The sequence below is a fragment of the Panthera onca genome, chromosome D3 (genome assembly GCF_046562875.1).
Source record: "Panthera onca isolate mPanOnc1 chromosome D3, mPanOnc1 haplotype 2, whole genome shotgun sequence".
Classification (NCBI taxonomy): domain Eukaryota; kingdom Metazoa; phylum Chordata; class Mammalia; order Carnivora; family Felidae; genus Panthera; species Panthera onca.
In genome coordinates, this window is record NC_138350.1 from 37,211,595 (window position 1) to 37,229,900 (window position 18,306).

The 18,306-nt window shown below is 37.5% G+C and overlaps 1 protein-coding gene across 5 annotated transcripts in view; it reads left to right on the plus strand.

The window, feature by feature from the left end:
* The window catches only part of L3MBTL4 (L3MBTL histone methyl-lysine binding protein 4), a 447,733-nt gene that overhangs the window by 155,990 nt on the left and 273,437 nt on the right, over positions 1 to 18,306 (plus strand). For all 5 annotated transcript variants that reach the window (XR_013551279.2, XM_078435404.2, XM_078435406.2 and 2 more), the window contains exons 6-9: positions 12,757 to 12,861; positions 14,157 to 14,292; positions 16,054 to 16,145; positions 17,349 to 17,503. Coding sequence is in view for 4 of the 5 variants with exons in the window: in XM_078435404.2 (XP_078291530.1) it covers positions 12,757 to 12,861; positions 14,157 to 14,292; positions 16,054 to 16,145; positions 17,349 to 17,503 (488 nt within the window). In the remaining variant the exon portion in view is untranslated. The remainder of the gene's footprint in view (positions 1 to 12,756; positions 12,862 to 14,156; positions 14,293 to 16,053; positions 16,146 to 17,348; positions 17,504 to 18,306) is intronic.

Below are 18,306 nucleotides of genomic sequence, written 5' to 3' on the forward strand. Positions count from 1 at the left end.
TTTCTCTTTTCTTCATTTTCTAAACTTTACCCACCTTTCAAGCACTGCATCCTGGCCTTACTTCAACCACTGCCAAAACTGTGCCCGCAGATGATTTCATCCTTGACTTGACTTACACCTTGACTTACATCCTTGACTTACACCCCCTCTGCTCCAGGACTCTGTCCGTGGTCAGCTGCTGCTTTTGCTTGTTCCCAGCCACTCCTCACCAGGTGCTTCCGAAAGTCCTCCTCTTCTCCTGGGCTTCCATCTAGGGCCCCATTCTGCATGGCTCCCGGGGCATCTCATCCATCCCCGTAACTCGAGTTCTGCCTAGACCTCATGGAGGCCATAACCTCCCAGACCTTTCTCTTGGTCTTCTGGCCTCTTCCCCAGCGTGGCCCTCAGCAGGCTTACACTCAGTACATGAAGACCGATTCCTCTTCTCAGTCTACCTGTGTGAGTCTGCTTCATGGGCTCCTCATCCCTGGGAAGGGCCCTCTACTCTCGTTGCCCTGTGGCCAGCTGCCATTCCTCCTCTCTCTGCTTGAGTATGTCTGGCAATCTAGTCTGCTCATGTTTTGCCCCTTCAGTTCCTTCTCTCGGCCCCTACCATTACTGCCTTCATTTGGGAGTAAGCCCTCCACTTCATTTTGATAGCAACTGTAACAGATTTGTTTTGCTGGAATGATTGTTGTAAATTGTGGTTCTGGTTGTCATTTGTGTACATAGCATGTCTGATGGCTTTTTATGTTGTTCTGTGTGATTGCACACAAGTGTGTTTTGTGTCTGGGTAGAACTGTAATCTCTGTGAAGACTGATGGGTTTCTTTCTTTTTTAAAAATTCCCTCTGCTTTGTGATTCTCTGGGAGAGGTGCACTTTTGAGCATCTTTAATTGGCTTGGTGCTTGGACATGTGCTTCCTCAATAAGGCCTTTAAATTTTTATCCCCTCAATAGAAGAAGGACTCTGATGTGTTTCTCTGACTCTTAGTTTTTTTTTTTTTCTTTTTAACGTTTATTTATTTTTGAGAGAGAGAGAGACAGAGCATGAACGGGGGAGGGGCAGAGAGAGAGGGAGACACAGAATTGGAAGCAGGCTCCAGGCTCTGAGCCATCAGCCCAGAGCCCGACGCGGGGCTCGAACTCATGGACTGCGAGTTCGTGACCTGAGCTGAAGTTGGACGCTCAACCGACTGAGCCACCCAGGCGCCCCTGACTCTTAGTTTTTTAACTGAAAGTGGAAGATACTTCTTAGGGACTTTGAGGAATTACATAAAATGTATATAAAGTGTTTAGCACAATATAGTGACTGATATATAGTTCACTTTATTAAATGCAAGAATTCATTTTCTAAATGTCTATTTATTTATTTTGAGAGAGAAAGTGGGGGAAGGGCAGTGAGAGAGGGAGAGAGAGAATCTCAAGCAGCCTCTGCAATGTCAACAAAGAGCCTGATGTGGGGCTTGATCTCATAGACCACAAGATCATGGCCTGAGGCAAAATCAAGAGTTGGAGGCATAATTGACTGAGCCACCCAGGTGCCCAAATGTAAGAATTCTTAAAATTATACTTCTCAGATTCTAGTCCTTTGCTCTCCCCAGAACTTTCTCTCTGCCCTTCTTGACAGTATTTATTCAGAACACCAGCCAGGACCAAGTCTCTCGAGACTTCATCCTCACTGGGACTTGCCTCTCTTTGACCACAGTAATGCTCTTGGCTGCCCCCATCAAGCATGGCCTATCAACTGAGGTGTTCCATCTCAGTTCCCTGATCTTCTGTGCTTCAGGGTGAGTGTCAAGTCTGAAAACCACCCATCATTGGAGCTTCATCTGAAATCTTAGTGTTGGTAGATACTGCTATGCCACATCTTCTACTCTTGTTGTGATGCTGCTCCTTCCATCTTTATGAGGAAAACAGATATATTTCCTCATTTGCTCTCCTTTGTCTCCTAAAGCAAGGCAAAATCATCATGTGGATTTGGTGTTTCTACTTTTTCTCCCCCTGCTTCCTTTAGCAACATCTTTTTCTTGGACACTCCTTAACACGTTTTTGTATTATACCCTGTCCCTCTACATCTCTAAAATCTGTAGTAATCTGTTACGATTTTGGAAAGAAATACTTTGTGTCCTGATAAGGAAATTTCAGCCATCTGTAGGATGATGTGCTGTGGGGGGTTCTTTTGGAAAGAGCTGGGGGTATTTGGGGAACAAAGACACCTTCCCAATTTAACCTCCTAATGGCCCTAGACATGACAGCTTTATTTGAACACACTGTTGTTCTCTCTCAACTTTCCTTATGAAGTCCAAGTGAAAGAATAGCTTACACACTCTCTCTAAATTTAACTTCTGTACCCAGACCTGAATTATATTTTTAAAAATCTATTTTTTAAATATGCCAGTACATTAAATAGAATCTGAAAAACCTGTGTCTGTGTTTTGTTTTTTATAAAGTCTGGATTTGTGTTTAGCTTTGCAGGTGCAGAAAAATGCTGCCATGAAAATTCGTATTTGTTATAACCCCCTGTAGAACAATTTCAGACAAGTAGGACTTTTTCAACCAAAACAGTTCAGTCAAATGTCAAGTTTTTGTGCTTTGAATGTGCTTCCAAATTACTTGCTAATCACTGAGAACCCTATTGTAGTTTTAATATAGATCCTTTTTAGATAATACTTTAAATATTAATCATTAGCCACATTGATGACCATGCATGGCTTTTTTGGTAGTTGTATAAACAAAAATGAAATACCTAATTATACAATGAATTCTCATGTGCTTAGAATCAGATTATAGTCTCTTTCCAGGTGCTCTGTCAAATACTTAAAGTGTGTGCTTGTTTGTTTTACTGTTTGTTTTTCTCTTCTGTATGTATTTTGCTGCCCCATTTTAAGATAACATCATTGATACTTAAGAGTTCTCCTAGGAATAAAGAAGATGTGAGATATATATATATATATATATATATATATATATATATACACACACACACACACACACACACACACACACAATGGAATACATACATATATGGATATATGTATACATACATCCATATATGTATGGAATATACACACACACACACACACACACACACACACACACACACACACAATGGAATATTACCTGGCAATCAAAAAGAATGAAACCTTGCCATTTGCAACAACATGGATGGAACTAGAGTGTATTATGTTAAGTGAAATAAGTCAGTTACAGAAAGAAGAATATCATATGATTTCACTCATGTGGAACTTAAGAAACAAAACAGATGAACTTAGGGAAAGGGAAGGAAAAATAAGATAAAAACAGAGAGGGAGGCAAACCATAAGAGACAAATACAGAAAACAAACAGGGTTGCTGGCATGGTGTTGGGTGGGGGGATGGGCTAAATGGGTGATGGGCATTAAGGAGGGCACTTGTGATGAGCATTGGGTGTTATATATAAGTGATGAATCACTAAATTCTATTCCTGAAATCATTATCACACTATATGTCAACTAACTTGGATTTAAATTTTAAAAAATTAATTAAAAGAAAGAGTTCTAGGGAAAAACACGTTTTGAAAAAAATACTGTGTGTATTATATTCCCACCTTTGGTTGGGGTTTAAATCACAAGGCATATTGAGGGCAGAGAAAGAAGTATATTTTAAAACTAGACTCCTTGCAAAGTGAAGTCATTTAAGCTGATTAATGGCTGGTACTCTGAAGAACGGAGAGAATTCTCATTCATGTTCATTTCTCATGTTCTCTAAAGCTGTAAGTTCTGGGGCAAAACTGAAGATCCATCCTGAACTTGTAGCTCAGGTATTTTTCCTATTCTTAGAATCCACTTCTCTGTAATGGTGGGATTCAAAATACCAGAGGCCTGGGAAATGGTTTAGCACATCTGAAGTAGTGAGGCTGGACAGTCTGATCAGGATTGCCTGTTCCTTCTTGGGGTGGGGGAGGCTTGGAGCCCCTGTACAGTTTGCTTATCTGCAGTTCCAGCTGGAAGCTGAATGTCGTGTTCAGAGATGTTCAGAGGAAGAGAAATTAAAAGAAGAAAATAGTGGTATTCAGAATCAAGAGTAGATAGTTTTCACAGCTCTTCTCTTTCAGTGAAAGCAAATTTATACTAGAAATATCTTTGTCTTTTTTCCCTAGAAGGGTTTAGTCATTTGGGGAAAAAATATGTGGTTTATTGTTGTAGACACTACACTCAGATATTTGTGGCATCTACTCAGTGATGGCCAGTGAATTATCAGACAACTTCAGAAGTTATTTTTAAAAGTTGTTTCTATGCAGTATTTTATTTTATACTGTGTGGGTTCTTTCTCTTGTTCGTAAAGATTTTTGTTGGTATAAAGCTTCCTAAATCCAACAGTATGTCACCCACTCTGCTAAGTGTTTTCTTTTTGTTTCTGAGACTATAATTCAGTCAGTGGGTAGGTTAGGGTAACTGGATTTACACACACACACACACACACACACACACACACACACCAGCCAAATTTCTTACTACCAATAAGGTCAGTAGTTCTGGAGAAATGAGAATTTTTGCATCTGAGATTATAGTAAAATAGATTCACAAAAAAGCAGTAGGAATTATATCCACTAATTTATTAAAGAATACTTTTGTTGTATCATGAGTTCTGTGTTCTCTTTTTGTAGAATGCTTCTTGTTATAATCTTGGCAGCAGTTTGGGATACAGAATTAATCTATGAAAAATGTTCAAAATAACAAGGAAGTAGTCTCTAAAATGAGAGTTTAAAAATACACAATCAGCCATCCTTCACTGCCATCTTAACTGAAGCCTTGCAGCGAGTTATGTTTAATTATGTAGGTGATGATTTTTCCCCATTAGCCTAACAAATAGATGGCAAAAATAGGCATCAGTTGAAAAAGCAGGATTTGAAGCATGCCTTGTTGCCTGGCCTGTATATCCGTGATGAACAGCTGCGGTGAACTGCTTTGTCTGCTTAGCGAAGACTCCTAAATATGTTGTTTAGTCAGTGGATTGATTAATGACAGATTCCCTTAAAGGACAGCCATGTGGCTCTTAATCTTTTTTTAGGTCTGAGACCCTTTTGAACATCTAATGAAAGCTATTGATAATCTCCTTAGAGAAGTGCTTAGATCCATTTGCACACGAAATTTTAAGGAGGCTTCTCGAGTCCCTGAAGACATCATAGATGCCACTCTTACTCCACCATTAAAGTCATGGACCCCGCCCCTGCCCCACTATTAAAAACAGCTACATTAAGGTGTAGTTTAGGCAAGAATAGAAAAACAAATGTGCATATGTACATGATTGGATGCTCTGTGTGAGTGTGTGTATGTATATATGGATGTATATCTGTGTCTATCTATAGATTTACATATATTCAAGAACTCCATTTTCTCTGTGATTAAAACCAGAGGAAGCCAGGAGGGATTCTAATATTCCTGATAGGTTCTAGTGTTAGCTCAGGTGAAAATCATAAAGCTCCCTGAGGAGAAAGCAAGAAAGGAGTTTCATAACCTCTCATAGTCTGCCAGTATTTGCAGTGAATAGACTTGAAAGATGAAAGATTCATTGCAAGATACTGTACCGGGGGTTGGGGGGGGGGGGAAGCTTTGAAGCTTTAGTAATGCACCAGAAAGTTGGAATTGAAAAGTAGGTACAAAAATGTCATTGTCCACGAGTTGTCTATAAAGTCCTTGAAGGTATCAGGAGATATTGATAACATTATAAAAGTAAAAATTATCACATTATGGAAAATTTGGGTATTTCTTCCAAGCCTGAAACCTGGGTGTCAGTTTAAAATTCCCTGCCATCTTTGTCCTCTGCATCCAGCCGGTCATCAGGTACTGCCTGTCTTGTCTCCTGCGTGGGTGGTGAACCTGCCCCTCCCGCCTGTTCCCAGCTCCGGCTCTGCATTGGTTGTGGTCCTCATTGTCACTTGTCCGGCCTCCTGCAGTGTTCTGGATTGCGGTTCAGCACACGGACCCGGGTTTGAATTTGCAGTCCAGGTTTTTACTGACTAGCTGTGAACGTCTCTGAGCCTCATAGGTGACATGGGGATTGTATAGTTCCAGTACAGTGAGTTTTAAGGCTTAAATGAGCGGAATTAGGTACTATACATGGCACATGGCAAATTCTCAATTATCGGTAGATATTAAAAGCCTCCGTAAGCATCTTTCCTATTTCTAGTCTTGCTATTTTTTAAGTTAATTCTCCATACTGCCACTAATAAGATCTTTACAGAATGCAAGAATTTTTTTTTCCTCTCCTCTGCTTAAAAGCTTTTTCTGGCAATTCATTGACTAAGAATAAACTGAAAGTTCCTTAACAAGACACACAAGGCTTCTTGGGACCTATGTCCTATCTACTTGCCTGGCATCGTCATCACTTAGTTTTGTGTGTGTGTGTGGGGGGGGGGGGCGCACACTGATTTTTTAAAACTAATTATAATGCCATTTAAAAATTCTAATAAGACAGAAGAGTGTAAAAAGGCTTTCTCTCTGCTGGCTCCCCTTTCTAGGTGAGCCACTCAAAATGATTTCATGTATATACTTCCAGGTCTGTATTATGTAGTTATGCAGATATGTGAATAATGCTTATATAAATAGTTGTGTTCTACTCATCTAATGCTTGCTTTATATGTATCAGTATGTCATGGCTATCATGACACCTCAGCAAATTCAGGTCTTTTTTAATAGCGGCATTGTATTCCATTGTATTGTGTCTCTTTTCTCTCCCTCTAAAGTTAGTTTTGCATACATTGCTGTGGTAGGCTTATAATTGAGTTAGTCTTCCCAGATGGATACTCACGTGTCCTAATGATAGTTCCGTTTACTCCCCTGACTTAAAGTGCCACCTTTAGTCCGTATTAAGTTCTCAAATGGCATTTGCGGATCATTTAATGGTCGTATAGTACATATTCAGACCACACATTTTAGAGATTTTAAAAACTCATTCTACATTTTAATTATAAAATAAAAGTTTAAGAATTGTTGAAGTCTTTAGTGAGTGTGATGATGTTGATCTAGTATACTGATTACTCACTCATACACTAAAGCCAGACACACATTGTGGTCTCAGGAGGCACATTACATAACCTCTTGTGCCCCAGTTTCATTATCAGTAAAATGTACATAATGCCTATTTCATATGGTTTTTATGATGATTTAATGAATTGGTATTTATAAAGTGCTTAGAACAGGATCTGGCCCAGAGTTAAGTGCTACGTAAGTACTTGTTGTATGAAAGCCATCTGTACATGGCCTGATAAAGGACAGTTCAAGCTCTATACACATCCCTCCTTGTTCCTTATTCCTCAGTTTGTTTAGTGAGATAATTGTACCTATTATAAGTTGTTGGCTATGATAGCAAGTGTTTGGTGGTCCTTCAGATAGACCTGTATTGTCCTGGATATTTCGATCAACTGTAAATTTGGACTCCTTTTGTTTTATCAAATGTTAAGTTAACAAGAATATCACCCTCAAAACCTGGCAGGTTGATTCTCTCTACTTCTCATAACTTCTCTTTCATTGTATTTGTCTTAGGAGAATGTTTCTTCATGTTCCCTTCTGTGGTATTTGAATGATTTTTTATGCTACCAATTACATGACTGATTGTTTCCCCATTGAGTAAAAAAAAATCATCAAGTGTTGACCAAGAGTTAAATTCTCTGTGGTCAAGTTGTTTATATCACAGTTTGCCTACATAAGACTTCTTGCTATCTTACCTGTCGCATTTAAAATCGTGACATTTCAGCCTAGGAGATACACATTGAGATAGTTTGAGATTTTGAAGATGTTGCTGAGATAAACCATCGAAGAAGAAGACCACTAGATTCATAGGCAGTGGTATTTGTTGTCATAAGAAATCTTGATACATCATCTGCATATAAAATCCATACAAACATCTTTCCTTTTGACAACCATCATGTGAAGGATTGGAAACCAGCAGCCTGTGGTCCTGGACCAGGCCTTTGCATGGCATGCTAAAAGTGTGTGCTTCAGTGGCTATGATTCCCTTACATGCCTAATTTCTCCCAATTCTTTTGGCACTGAACTGAGATCAGGGAAATACCACTGATTTCCAACTCTTGCCTGTGAATAAAATAGAATGCCTGTGGGCATTTAGGTAGAATCTTCCACTTAGATAATCGACACTGTTCTGTAACATATATCCAGCTAATGGTCTGCTGGTGCTGATGGCCACCAACCTGCTGCAGTCTGTAGAGTAGGTCAAAAATAATCATTATGAGCATAATCTCTCTTGTAATGAGCGTCTCAGTGATAAACAGAGGAAAATGTCCAGAATTTCTCACGCATACCCACCAAGTGTCCAAGAGCTGCTTATGCCATACATTTATGACTTGGGAACAGAGATCTACTGGCACACACATGTGATGAAGAGTGCCTTATGCATCAAACTTCATAATGGGGTTTTGCTATTAGCCTGTCTGCTTTGCTCTAGGCATGGTGTTTTGTTTTTGTTTTTCCTAATGCTCTGACTCATCTTACTTGTAAATAAAAAGTGTATAATTTGTACCTGCTCTTGCTATGTGGTATAGAACTGTGAGTAATTCTTGTCTATCATCAGTGACAAAATTCATTATTTTGCAGTTGTCTGGAAAAATAAAATGACAAAACAAAACAACTTAACTTCTGTACCCCAGAGTGCACGGTGCACCCTTGGAAATGCCCTTGAGGCCTCCACCAGGTTTTGTGTCTCTTGTTCCATTTCCACATCTGTCCGCAGCTGTGGAGCAAAGAGTTAGCAGAAGATTTGGGTCCTTAGTTACAATCTGCTGCTAAGCAGGTTGTGTGACCTTGAGAATGTCTCTTAACCTCTCTGGGTTTGAGTTTATTTATCTCTAAAAGTTTTTTTCAGGTCCACAGACCTTACGATTTTTTATGACTGAGTTTAACAGACTATTGTTTGCTCTATGTGTGATTCCAGCTCCCTTTTGTCATCATAAAATATAATTTTACAACATGGCTATCAGTTATGTTCATAAAATATATGATATTTAGAGAAGAAAAAAATTAAATGTGCTATGAATAAACCATTAAACAAAAGAGATTGATGAAAGACAATGCTATTTCTCACTAAATTCTGCCTTTCAGATTGTTAAAATGAATGTTTGGTTTTTTATTTGAAACCCTCCAAAGAATGCTGTAGTCATTTTAGCCATGCAGCGTCCCTTACAATGTTATCTAAAGCTCCCAAATTTCACTCAAAAAAACCTCTGAAAAAGCTAACAAGAGTAATGTTGATCATCCTAACTCCTGGCTGTGAATTATTGTCAGTATCTTGAATTTGTCATTCACATGTGAAAAGAAAGTATAGTCCATTCCATAGAATACTGGTTCCTCCCCGTCTCCAGTTTTGTATTTGAAGTTTTGTTAAAACATGAAAAATGTTCTCCCAGTTTTTAACAGCTTCTTAAATTTCCTTTCAGCGTTATTAGTATACTCCCCGTGTCTCGCCTTCCCCTTCGCTTTCTTATCAGTGTTGTGTGTACACACATGTATGTGTGTGCAGTGCTTTTGAAGTTAACCAAGAAAATTTCAAAGCAGCGAACAGGAGGCAGTCACACAAAACCTGTTACATACAATCTGCGGGAAAACAGAGTAGATGTGAGAAGAAGGCTGGGGGAATTAAACACACACATGACATTTATTTTTGCAGAAATAAAATATTCTTGAGAAATCATTCATTCTTGCCATTTCATTTTGGGTTTTGTCATCCTTTAAGTTTCTCCTTGGAAGCTTCTAAAATGATCTGTGAATGTTCTTAACGACATTTTACAAGCCAATTTATAAAGCTATGAAAACAATTTCATGTTCATATAAAAAAGGCATTCACCCAGCTGTAGAGGATGGTGGAGTAAACTATGATACATACACACAGTGTATGTGAAATATTTCACACAGCTGTGAAAAAGAATGTGGACGTCACTGTGACCTGACATGGGGTGATCTCCAGGGGACATTAGGAAGTGAAAAAAGACACGTGCAAAATAGTATGTATAGTATGCTACCTTTTGTGTCAGAAGGAAGGGAAAAATAAGACAAAACATAAACATAAGTGTTCATTTTTACAAAATGAAATCCAGGAAGGACAGGCCAAAAAACAGCGAGGTTGGTTACCTATAAGAGGTAGAGTGTGGCGGATAGGATGTGGGAGGGAGAGGCACTCCTTTGAGAACTTTTTTTGTATAGCTTTAACTTTTGGAAGCATGTTAACATTCTACATATTAAGAGATAAAAATAAATTATTAAGAACCGAAAGCACATTTAAATCAACGAACTCGACCATATTTCAAGTGAATACCATAACTGCACTAAAGGCAGAGAAAAACATGAATCCAAGTAGTATATGAACACAGTTTTTAACTATATACCCCATTCTTGGATGGCAGAGCAGGGAGGGAGAATTGCAAGCAAATCTTGAAATTTTTCTGTAGATATGTTTATTATAGGAGTGTAGGTGATATAGTCCTGAAACTATAACAGATACGCTATAGAATTCAGTATATGAATACATGTGTGGACCTTGTTGGAGGAAAAAGACAAAAGTGGATGGAAAAAGGCAGAATAAGCCCATTAGGGATGGATTGGAATTAGACTTATCTGTCTGAACTTGACGTTTATAAAATATACATAAGTATGCATATATGTACATATATGTGTAAATGTTTATTATGTATGTGAATGTGTGTTTTCTATGTGACTGTATAATGAAGGAATTTTGACAACACTGTAATTTTGTGATCAAAATTAACATCACCAGAAAGAGGAGTCATGGATATCATCATGTGGCTCCAGATGTGATCTCCTGAGGACACATCATCACCCATATAGTATACTGGCAGAAAACGCATAACCCGAATGTAATCATGAGGAAACATCCGACACATCCAGAATGAGAAACTTTCTATTTAACAGAATGTTGGAGGGTAAAGACTATGTTCTTTAAAAATGTCAATGTTATAAAAAATAAATAGTATGAAAAATGTTCCAGATTAAGGGAGAGTAAAAAGACATATCAACTAAATTTAATATCTGACCCTAGACTGAATCCTGTTCTGTAGGGGGACAATGTTACAAAGTGCATTGTTGGATAAGTTGGAAACATTGGAATATGAATGGAAGATTAGTTAACAGTATATAAATGTTAAATTTACAGAAGTTGATAACTGAACTGTTGTTATGTAAGAGAATGTTCCTGTTCTTGGGGAATGTACACCGCCTGCTCTTTGGGAAAATCATTTAGTACTTAAGGGTAAAGGGCTCTCGAATGATTTAGAAAAAATCATAAGTACGTGTGTATGTATCTGTGTATATCTATATCTGTGTACACAGATGTATGAGAGAGGGAACAAAGAGAAATGATAAAACAAATGAGGTCCTCTACTATTGTTAAGAATAACTGGGTCTAGGCAAAGGCTATGCATGTTCTCTGTATTATTTTGTTCTTGCAACTTGTAAGTTTGACATTATATCCACATGAAAATATTTTTTCCAAAAGAATAAATTTCACCCTAAAAATAAACACTAATATGTAACTAGTAATAAACAGTAATAAAATTAGTGATTAAAAATCAGCTCTTGATCTAATAGAACTACTAGATTTCAATCATTACTTTCTATTAGCATACTTATAATTTATCTGCAATTAAGAATAAATTGACTAGTAATGCTGAATCTGCTCAAAACTGCTCAAAAGTAATAATAATTTAGCAAGGCTGTGGGAAACAAGGCTAGTATTAAAGAAAATAATATGAATGGGAATACATTAAAGTCTATTACAAAATAGATTCCATTCACAGTAACAATAAACATTGAAAGGTATACAGAAATAAATGTAAGAAAGCATTTTTGAAGCCTGTTTGAAAATTTTAATAACATGTGAAGTCTGTTTGAAAATTGTAAAAACATCTTGGACAAACAAAAGTGATTAGATCAAATGGAGAGGGAGCAAGCTCCTGAATTAGAAAACCCAATATGATAAAGATTGCTCTCTGGACAGTCATTATAAGCAAGTGAGACAATGTGATATAGGCAAATACACCAATGAACAGAATAGGAAGGCCAGAAATAGACCTACAGATATGTAGAAACATGATATAATGGTGATAACTTTGCTGAATAATGAAAACTGGAGACTATACCAAAAATTTTGCCGAATACTCTGTTTTCCATATGAAAAAATAGATCCTACCTCACACCATAGAACAAAATTAATTCCAGTTGTGTTGTAGATTTGAATATTAAGAACAGAAGTTTTAAAAGAACACCAGAAGAATGTCCATGTAACTTCAGGGTTGTGAGGGATTTCATAGATTAGATGTGCACACTGTACAGGGAATAATTGGTATATTTTACTACATTAAAATTAAAAAAAATTCTCTACAACAAAGTTACCATAAAAAAAACAAAGAGCCAAGTCATAGACTGGGAATGGGTAATCATTATAATCAACAAAGGATTGTTTCCAGAGTGTGGCAAGAATTCCTTAAAATCACTAAGGAAAAACAGGCAAAAGGGATAAATGGGGAGTTCATAGGCCATGTAGTTTGTCATACGAACTGTTTCATAATGATCAAATGATCAAACACTCTTTGTGGGCCAAATATAGAAAAGCAGCCTTCTATCTTTAGAATCTATCTTTAACTATATATATCACTGGGATTTCAAACTAGTACAGTAAGTCCTTGATTTATGCATAGCCACACCAAGTGTTTTAATATCAAATTGTGAAGATATTTCAGTAGCTAATGTTATATCATGAAATTTCATAGGACCAATCCTTTCCGGAGCACGAAAATGGTTTTCAGGTTGGAATGAGATTAGAAGGCATTGACCCCCGACATCCATCTGTATTCTGTGTACTGTCTGTAGCTGAGGTAAGAGATGGTATTACTGTCTTGGGCTGAGTAGACAGTGACAGAAGAGAATTTTCTAGAGAATAATGAATTTGAGTGCCTTCTGTTATAAACAAGTTCCAGTACATTATGGATTAATTTTAGTCAGTGATGGGTGAAATACATTTCTTAATGAATTTTTTTTCCTTCTCTGAAGATTAATCTTTTAATAAGCCCTTTATCACCAGCAGTTACCCTTGTTTCCATTGGTAAAGTTTTCATCTGAGGTTGATGAAAATCAGTGAATCCCACAGTGTTACTTTTGTCTGTTAAAAGAGACATAATTATTTAAGTTTTAGCTGAACTAATGAGAAATGTATATGAAAAATGCCTATGCACATGAATTATATATTTATATAAATGCAAGCATTTTATGAAAATTATATAGAATGAAGAGCCATTGATGAAAGTAAATGGCTTATAAGATGTAATATTTACTAAATGTTTTATATTATTAAAATGATGAAAACTCTGTATTTTTAATAACCACATAAAAAACACTATTCACTTAATTTACTGATTGATTATAGCTATTAAAATTTGTATAGCATCTCTTAAGGATGCATTCCACATTGTTTTATTATTTCCTTTATTAGGTATGCTAGATCTATATGTTAGAGTTGAAATGAGGCCATGTCCATTTTGGTTTTGCTCTGTACTTTAGCTTACACTGTCTTGAGATATGAATCCAAGCTAGACAGCAGGAGGTGGGGTTTCTGAAAGCAATATTTAACAGGTATTGAATTAACAAATAAACTTTTTGATTGATGGAGATGTAAATTGACCTCAGATTTCTAGAATGAGTAAAAAGATATTTTTTTATAGAAAAAATTCTAGATACTTAAAAGATAGTGTCTGTCAGCATTTTGCTTTATTCAGATGTCCTCTTTAAATTTGTTTTTTTTTAATTTTTTTTAATGTTTATTTTATTTTTGAGAGAGAGACAGAGAGCTAGAGACAGAGTGGGGGAGGGGCAGAGAGAGAGGGAGAAAGAATCTGAAGCAGGCTCCAGGCTCCAAGGTGTCAGCACAGAGCCCAACGCAGGGCTCGAACCCATGAACTGCGAGATCATGATCTGAGCCGAAGTCGGATGCTCAAACTACTGAGCCACTCAGGCGCCCCTCTAAATTTGTTTTTTTAACACAAACACATGTGTATGGAAGGATTTGTTCAAATATGTTGATGGCACTGACAGAATATATGACAATTTTGTTAATTTTGTGTACCCTTCAAATGTGTGACACTTAATGAAGGATTGTAAACATTCCATTTTACAGGTGTGTGGTTACCGCCTAAGACTTCATTTTGATGGTTATTTAAGCTGCTACGATTTTTGGACCAACGCTGGTTCCCCTGACATTCATCCAGTAGGGTGGTGTGAAAAGACCAAACATGAATTGCACATCCCTAAGGGTAAGCCAGGTTGGAAAGAGAGTTTGTTTTATTTTAACAACATTTTATGAAACACTAACAAGAGAGCCTGGTGTGAATTGATTTTCAAAATGAAAGTTTAACCCACAAAAAGCAGTAAGACTACAAGGACACCATTTTTATAAATGAATAAATGTCTTTAAAAGAAAAACACCATTGATTACTAAGGTCAAATATTCTGATAAGGTACCTAAGGCAGAAATTAAATCTTTTGAGTTACATAAAGTTTATTAAAACCTTATAAGGAATGAAGAAACTTATTTTTCATCACGATTGAAAGGAAATATTTCACTTAGTCACTGATGTCATACAGGGAGGAAATTTGATTCACTGTATGTCATCTGTTTCAAACAAATCTTGGAAAACAGGGAACTATGAAAGAGAAGACAGTTTCACAATCTGCTTTCTTTTTTTGGGAATTGAAAATCTCATCTTTGTCTTTTGTTACGTGCTAGAGGACCTGGTGCTGGTAGATGTGACTGAAGCCTTTTTTATTTGCTGTGTGCTGGTGAGATGAGGATTTGATCAGTTGAGATGCCTGTGGGCCCATTTCCTTGCACAGCAGATTTCTGTATACAGTCTCCTGCTTGGATGTTAGAGTATTTGATGGCCGTGGCTCTTCTGGAGTCAGTATATAGTCATTTCATTCTCCGTAACCAACTCAGAGTATCCTTGGGGGATCCGTCCCTAAGACTAATGGCAGAATCCCTAAGATTGCTGGATTTCATGAAAGCTGGTCACAGGCTCATTCATTCAGTAGGTATTTATGGAGCCCTTGCTGTGTGCAGGCACTGGGGACAGTAAACCATCTGCGTCTTCATGAGGCTTTCATTCCAGAGGGGAGAGCAGTAATAAAGATAAGCTATAGTGTCAAGCAGTGACTGGGTTAGGGGACGGAGAGCTTGCTGAGGAAGGGCGTGAGAACATCACTTCCCATACACAGGTGGATGAAATGAGGGAAACCAGTGAGGCTCCTTGGCTAAGAAGCCTGTCAGAGAGAAAAGCAAGAGTAAACACCCTGGGGCTGGAGCCTCTGGCCACATTGAGAAATTTCTGAGGCCATGAATGTGGCTGGAGCAGAGAAAACAAAGGCAAGAGGTAGGAGATGGAGTTAGGGATCTAACCCTGGCCTTGGAGACTATGCAAGGAGTTTGACTTTTATTCTGTGTAACACTTAATCAGAAAATATTTATTGAGCCCCTCTTATCTGGGCAAGCACTGTGTGAGCCACTTTAAGGCACATGGAGAGGAGGAAAAGTAAAAAATGGAAACCCCATAAAGATAAACGGCAGAAATCTGGGGCTGCCAGATGGTCTTTGGATTGTGAAGGGGTTTCTGTAATTTCCCCAAGGGCTGGCTCCCTGGATGTTGCATCAGTAGGATCTCTGACATTCTCAGTGAGATGACTTCTTCAGGGTGATGACCAACTCAGGAACTTTGTCTCTTCCCTTTTTCCATGTTGGAAAGCCTTACTAAGAGATGAGACTCCCATCAGGCTACCAGGTTCCATATCTTAATGAGTTTAAAAAATTTGTAGGGAGTGGCACGCCTGATGGGAAGTCACAACAGTTTTGAATTTCATGCGTTAAAAAACATTGAAACAATTTAGGGATTTTAATTTAAGTCTTTTGTGGTCTGCTAAAGGACATTGAATTTATGACAGAAGACTAGAGAAGGCTAATATATTTAATATGCACATGGTTACATCCTGTGGGTATTTTGAGCAATCCATATTGTTTTTAGGTTATAGAAAAGATAAATTTGTTTGGATGGATTACTTGAAGGCCTGCAAATTGCAAAATGCTCCCAAGAAATTATTCAGAAACCGGAGTTCTGTAAGTATTTTCTTCCTCAGTATAAATCAGATTTCCACTTGAGCTTAAATGTCTTAAAATCCACTATATATTCTGTTGTATTTTAATCTTTTCAGAATCCTTAGCTTCCTATGACTTTTCTCACTTAATTTGTCAATTTCCTATGGTCATATCTTTTTTCCTCCTTTAAATTTACAATTAAATACTTTAGTCAGAGGCAGAGAGTTGAAGATTTTATATTTAAATCCTGCTAAAACTTAAAATGCCTTTTAGAAATGTTTTTTCTTTTTGCTTCCAATGAGTTACTTGTTTCAACTTACCTTTGGTGTTTTGAGACTGGTAGTTATCACAGGTGGACTTTGAATAAACCCAGCTTAGTTGGATTTATGTGTAACAAGAAAGAGGGTGACATTTCATACAGATTCAAGGGGCATATGAAGATTCAGGTAGAGCATACTCCTTATGCCCTGTGTCCCCAGCAACCTACCAGCTCTTCAGGAGAGAATGAGAGTAAGGGTGCAGAATAGATAGTGAAGAGACAGAAACAACTCTTCTTGTCCCAATATATTGTATGTATACTCTCTAAGTCCCAGGACTGGCTAATTACACCCTACAAGAAGTGGAGTTTTATTATTGTAATGTTATGGTAAATCATAGCCCTTACTGGTTTTTAATATGAAAAAATATGTACAGATGCTACAAAAAACGCGTTTGGATTATTTTTAAGTTTATTTGTGGAATAATGCATGTATTTCCTAAATATTGAGAAAACCACTATTTTCACATCTCATCAAAGTAAATGATAGTTTTGGTGCTAAAGAGCCTGTCTTTACCACTTCTCCAAATTCTGATGTTTGGAAACTATTCAAAAGCCTACAAGGAGCAGAGAAAATTATTTGACACTCCTGCATTCAGTAAACATCATATTTTAAAATTAATACCATTTCTTCTAAGAACTGAAAAGGGAAGATGATAATGAGGAGGGAAATAAAAGTTTCCTGCATGCAAATGTAAAAGCTGGTTACCTGGGTTTTTGTTATGAAGGTTAACTTCGTTAACAGTTTATTGCAATATTATTACTAGCATTTGCTGGTTTCATTCCGGAGGGTAAGTGTTGATACCCCTTAGACTGTTCTGATGCTAAACATAGAAGTTTTGACAGTGGCTCAGTCCTCTTTGGTGTCCTGTTTCTCTTTGTGCCTCTTCCGTCTGGTGCTGTGTTAGAATGGGCCAATGCCTAAAGAATTTCAGGTTGGAATGAAGCTGGAGGCCGTCGACAGGAAGAACCCTTCCTTGGTGTGTGTGGCAACCATAGCAGATATTGTTGAAGATCGCTTACTAGTGCATTTTGACAATTGGGATGATAGTTACGATTACTGGTGAGACACCAACGTGCGTTTTATTTTCGTGTGTTCGTGTTTGGTGTTAAGAATTTAATTTCATTCCAGTCCTGTCACCATTCTTTCTGTTCTTAGAGTAATGAACATCAGGAATTTAGTGACCAACTTCTCACTACCTTCTCTTCCACATGAATTGTCGAATTAAAGAACCCGAGAAACTTCTCCATTCTATGAGAGGTTACCTAATGAGGCTTCATCTGAAATAATATGACCAGTTCAGGGCCCTTCACTATAGTGTGTCTAGTTTGTGAGGGAAGTATTTCTATGAAGAGGAAGTTAAGAACTTGCAGTATTTTTTTTTTTCCTGAAAAATGTTGAACTCAGCCTGTCATATTTTTTAAAGGGAAGATTCACAGGGAGAACGGAGGAGTGAATTATTTGAAAGCCTGTGGGGAGCAGAGAAAATGTATGCTACGATACCATTAAACTAACATTGCATGAGTTAAAAGGGTTTTCTGGGTAAAAACCTGAAATATAGAAGAGGGAATGGCAAAAATAATTTTTGTAGCGTTTCTTCACAGTATATCCTGAATAACCAACACGTCTCTGCCTGAGGCTGTGGTTCTTCATGTGCATGAAGGGGACCTGGTTTTCTTCTTTGAACTAAGATAAGAAGTAGAACTTGATTAATTGTTCTATGTGTCTTAGGTAGAATGGTCTGGGTTCCTTGAAACGGAGAGGGAGGAAATGGTAGGCATATGGAGTCTGATTGGTCTGTCTTATTAAACTTTGGGCCGGCCTATTAATATTTTTCCTTGCTGCTAGCAAGAAGTGGTGGAGGA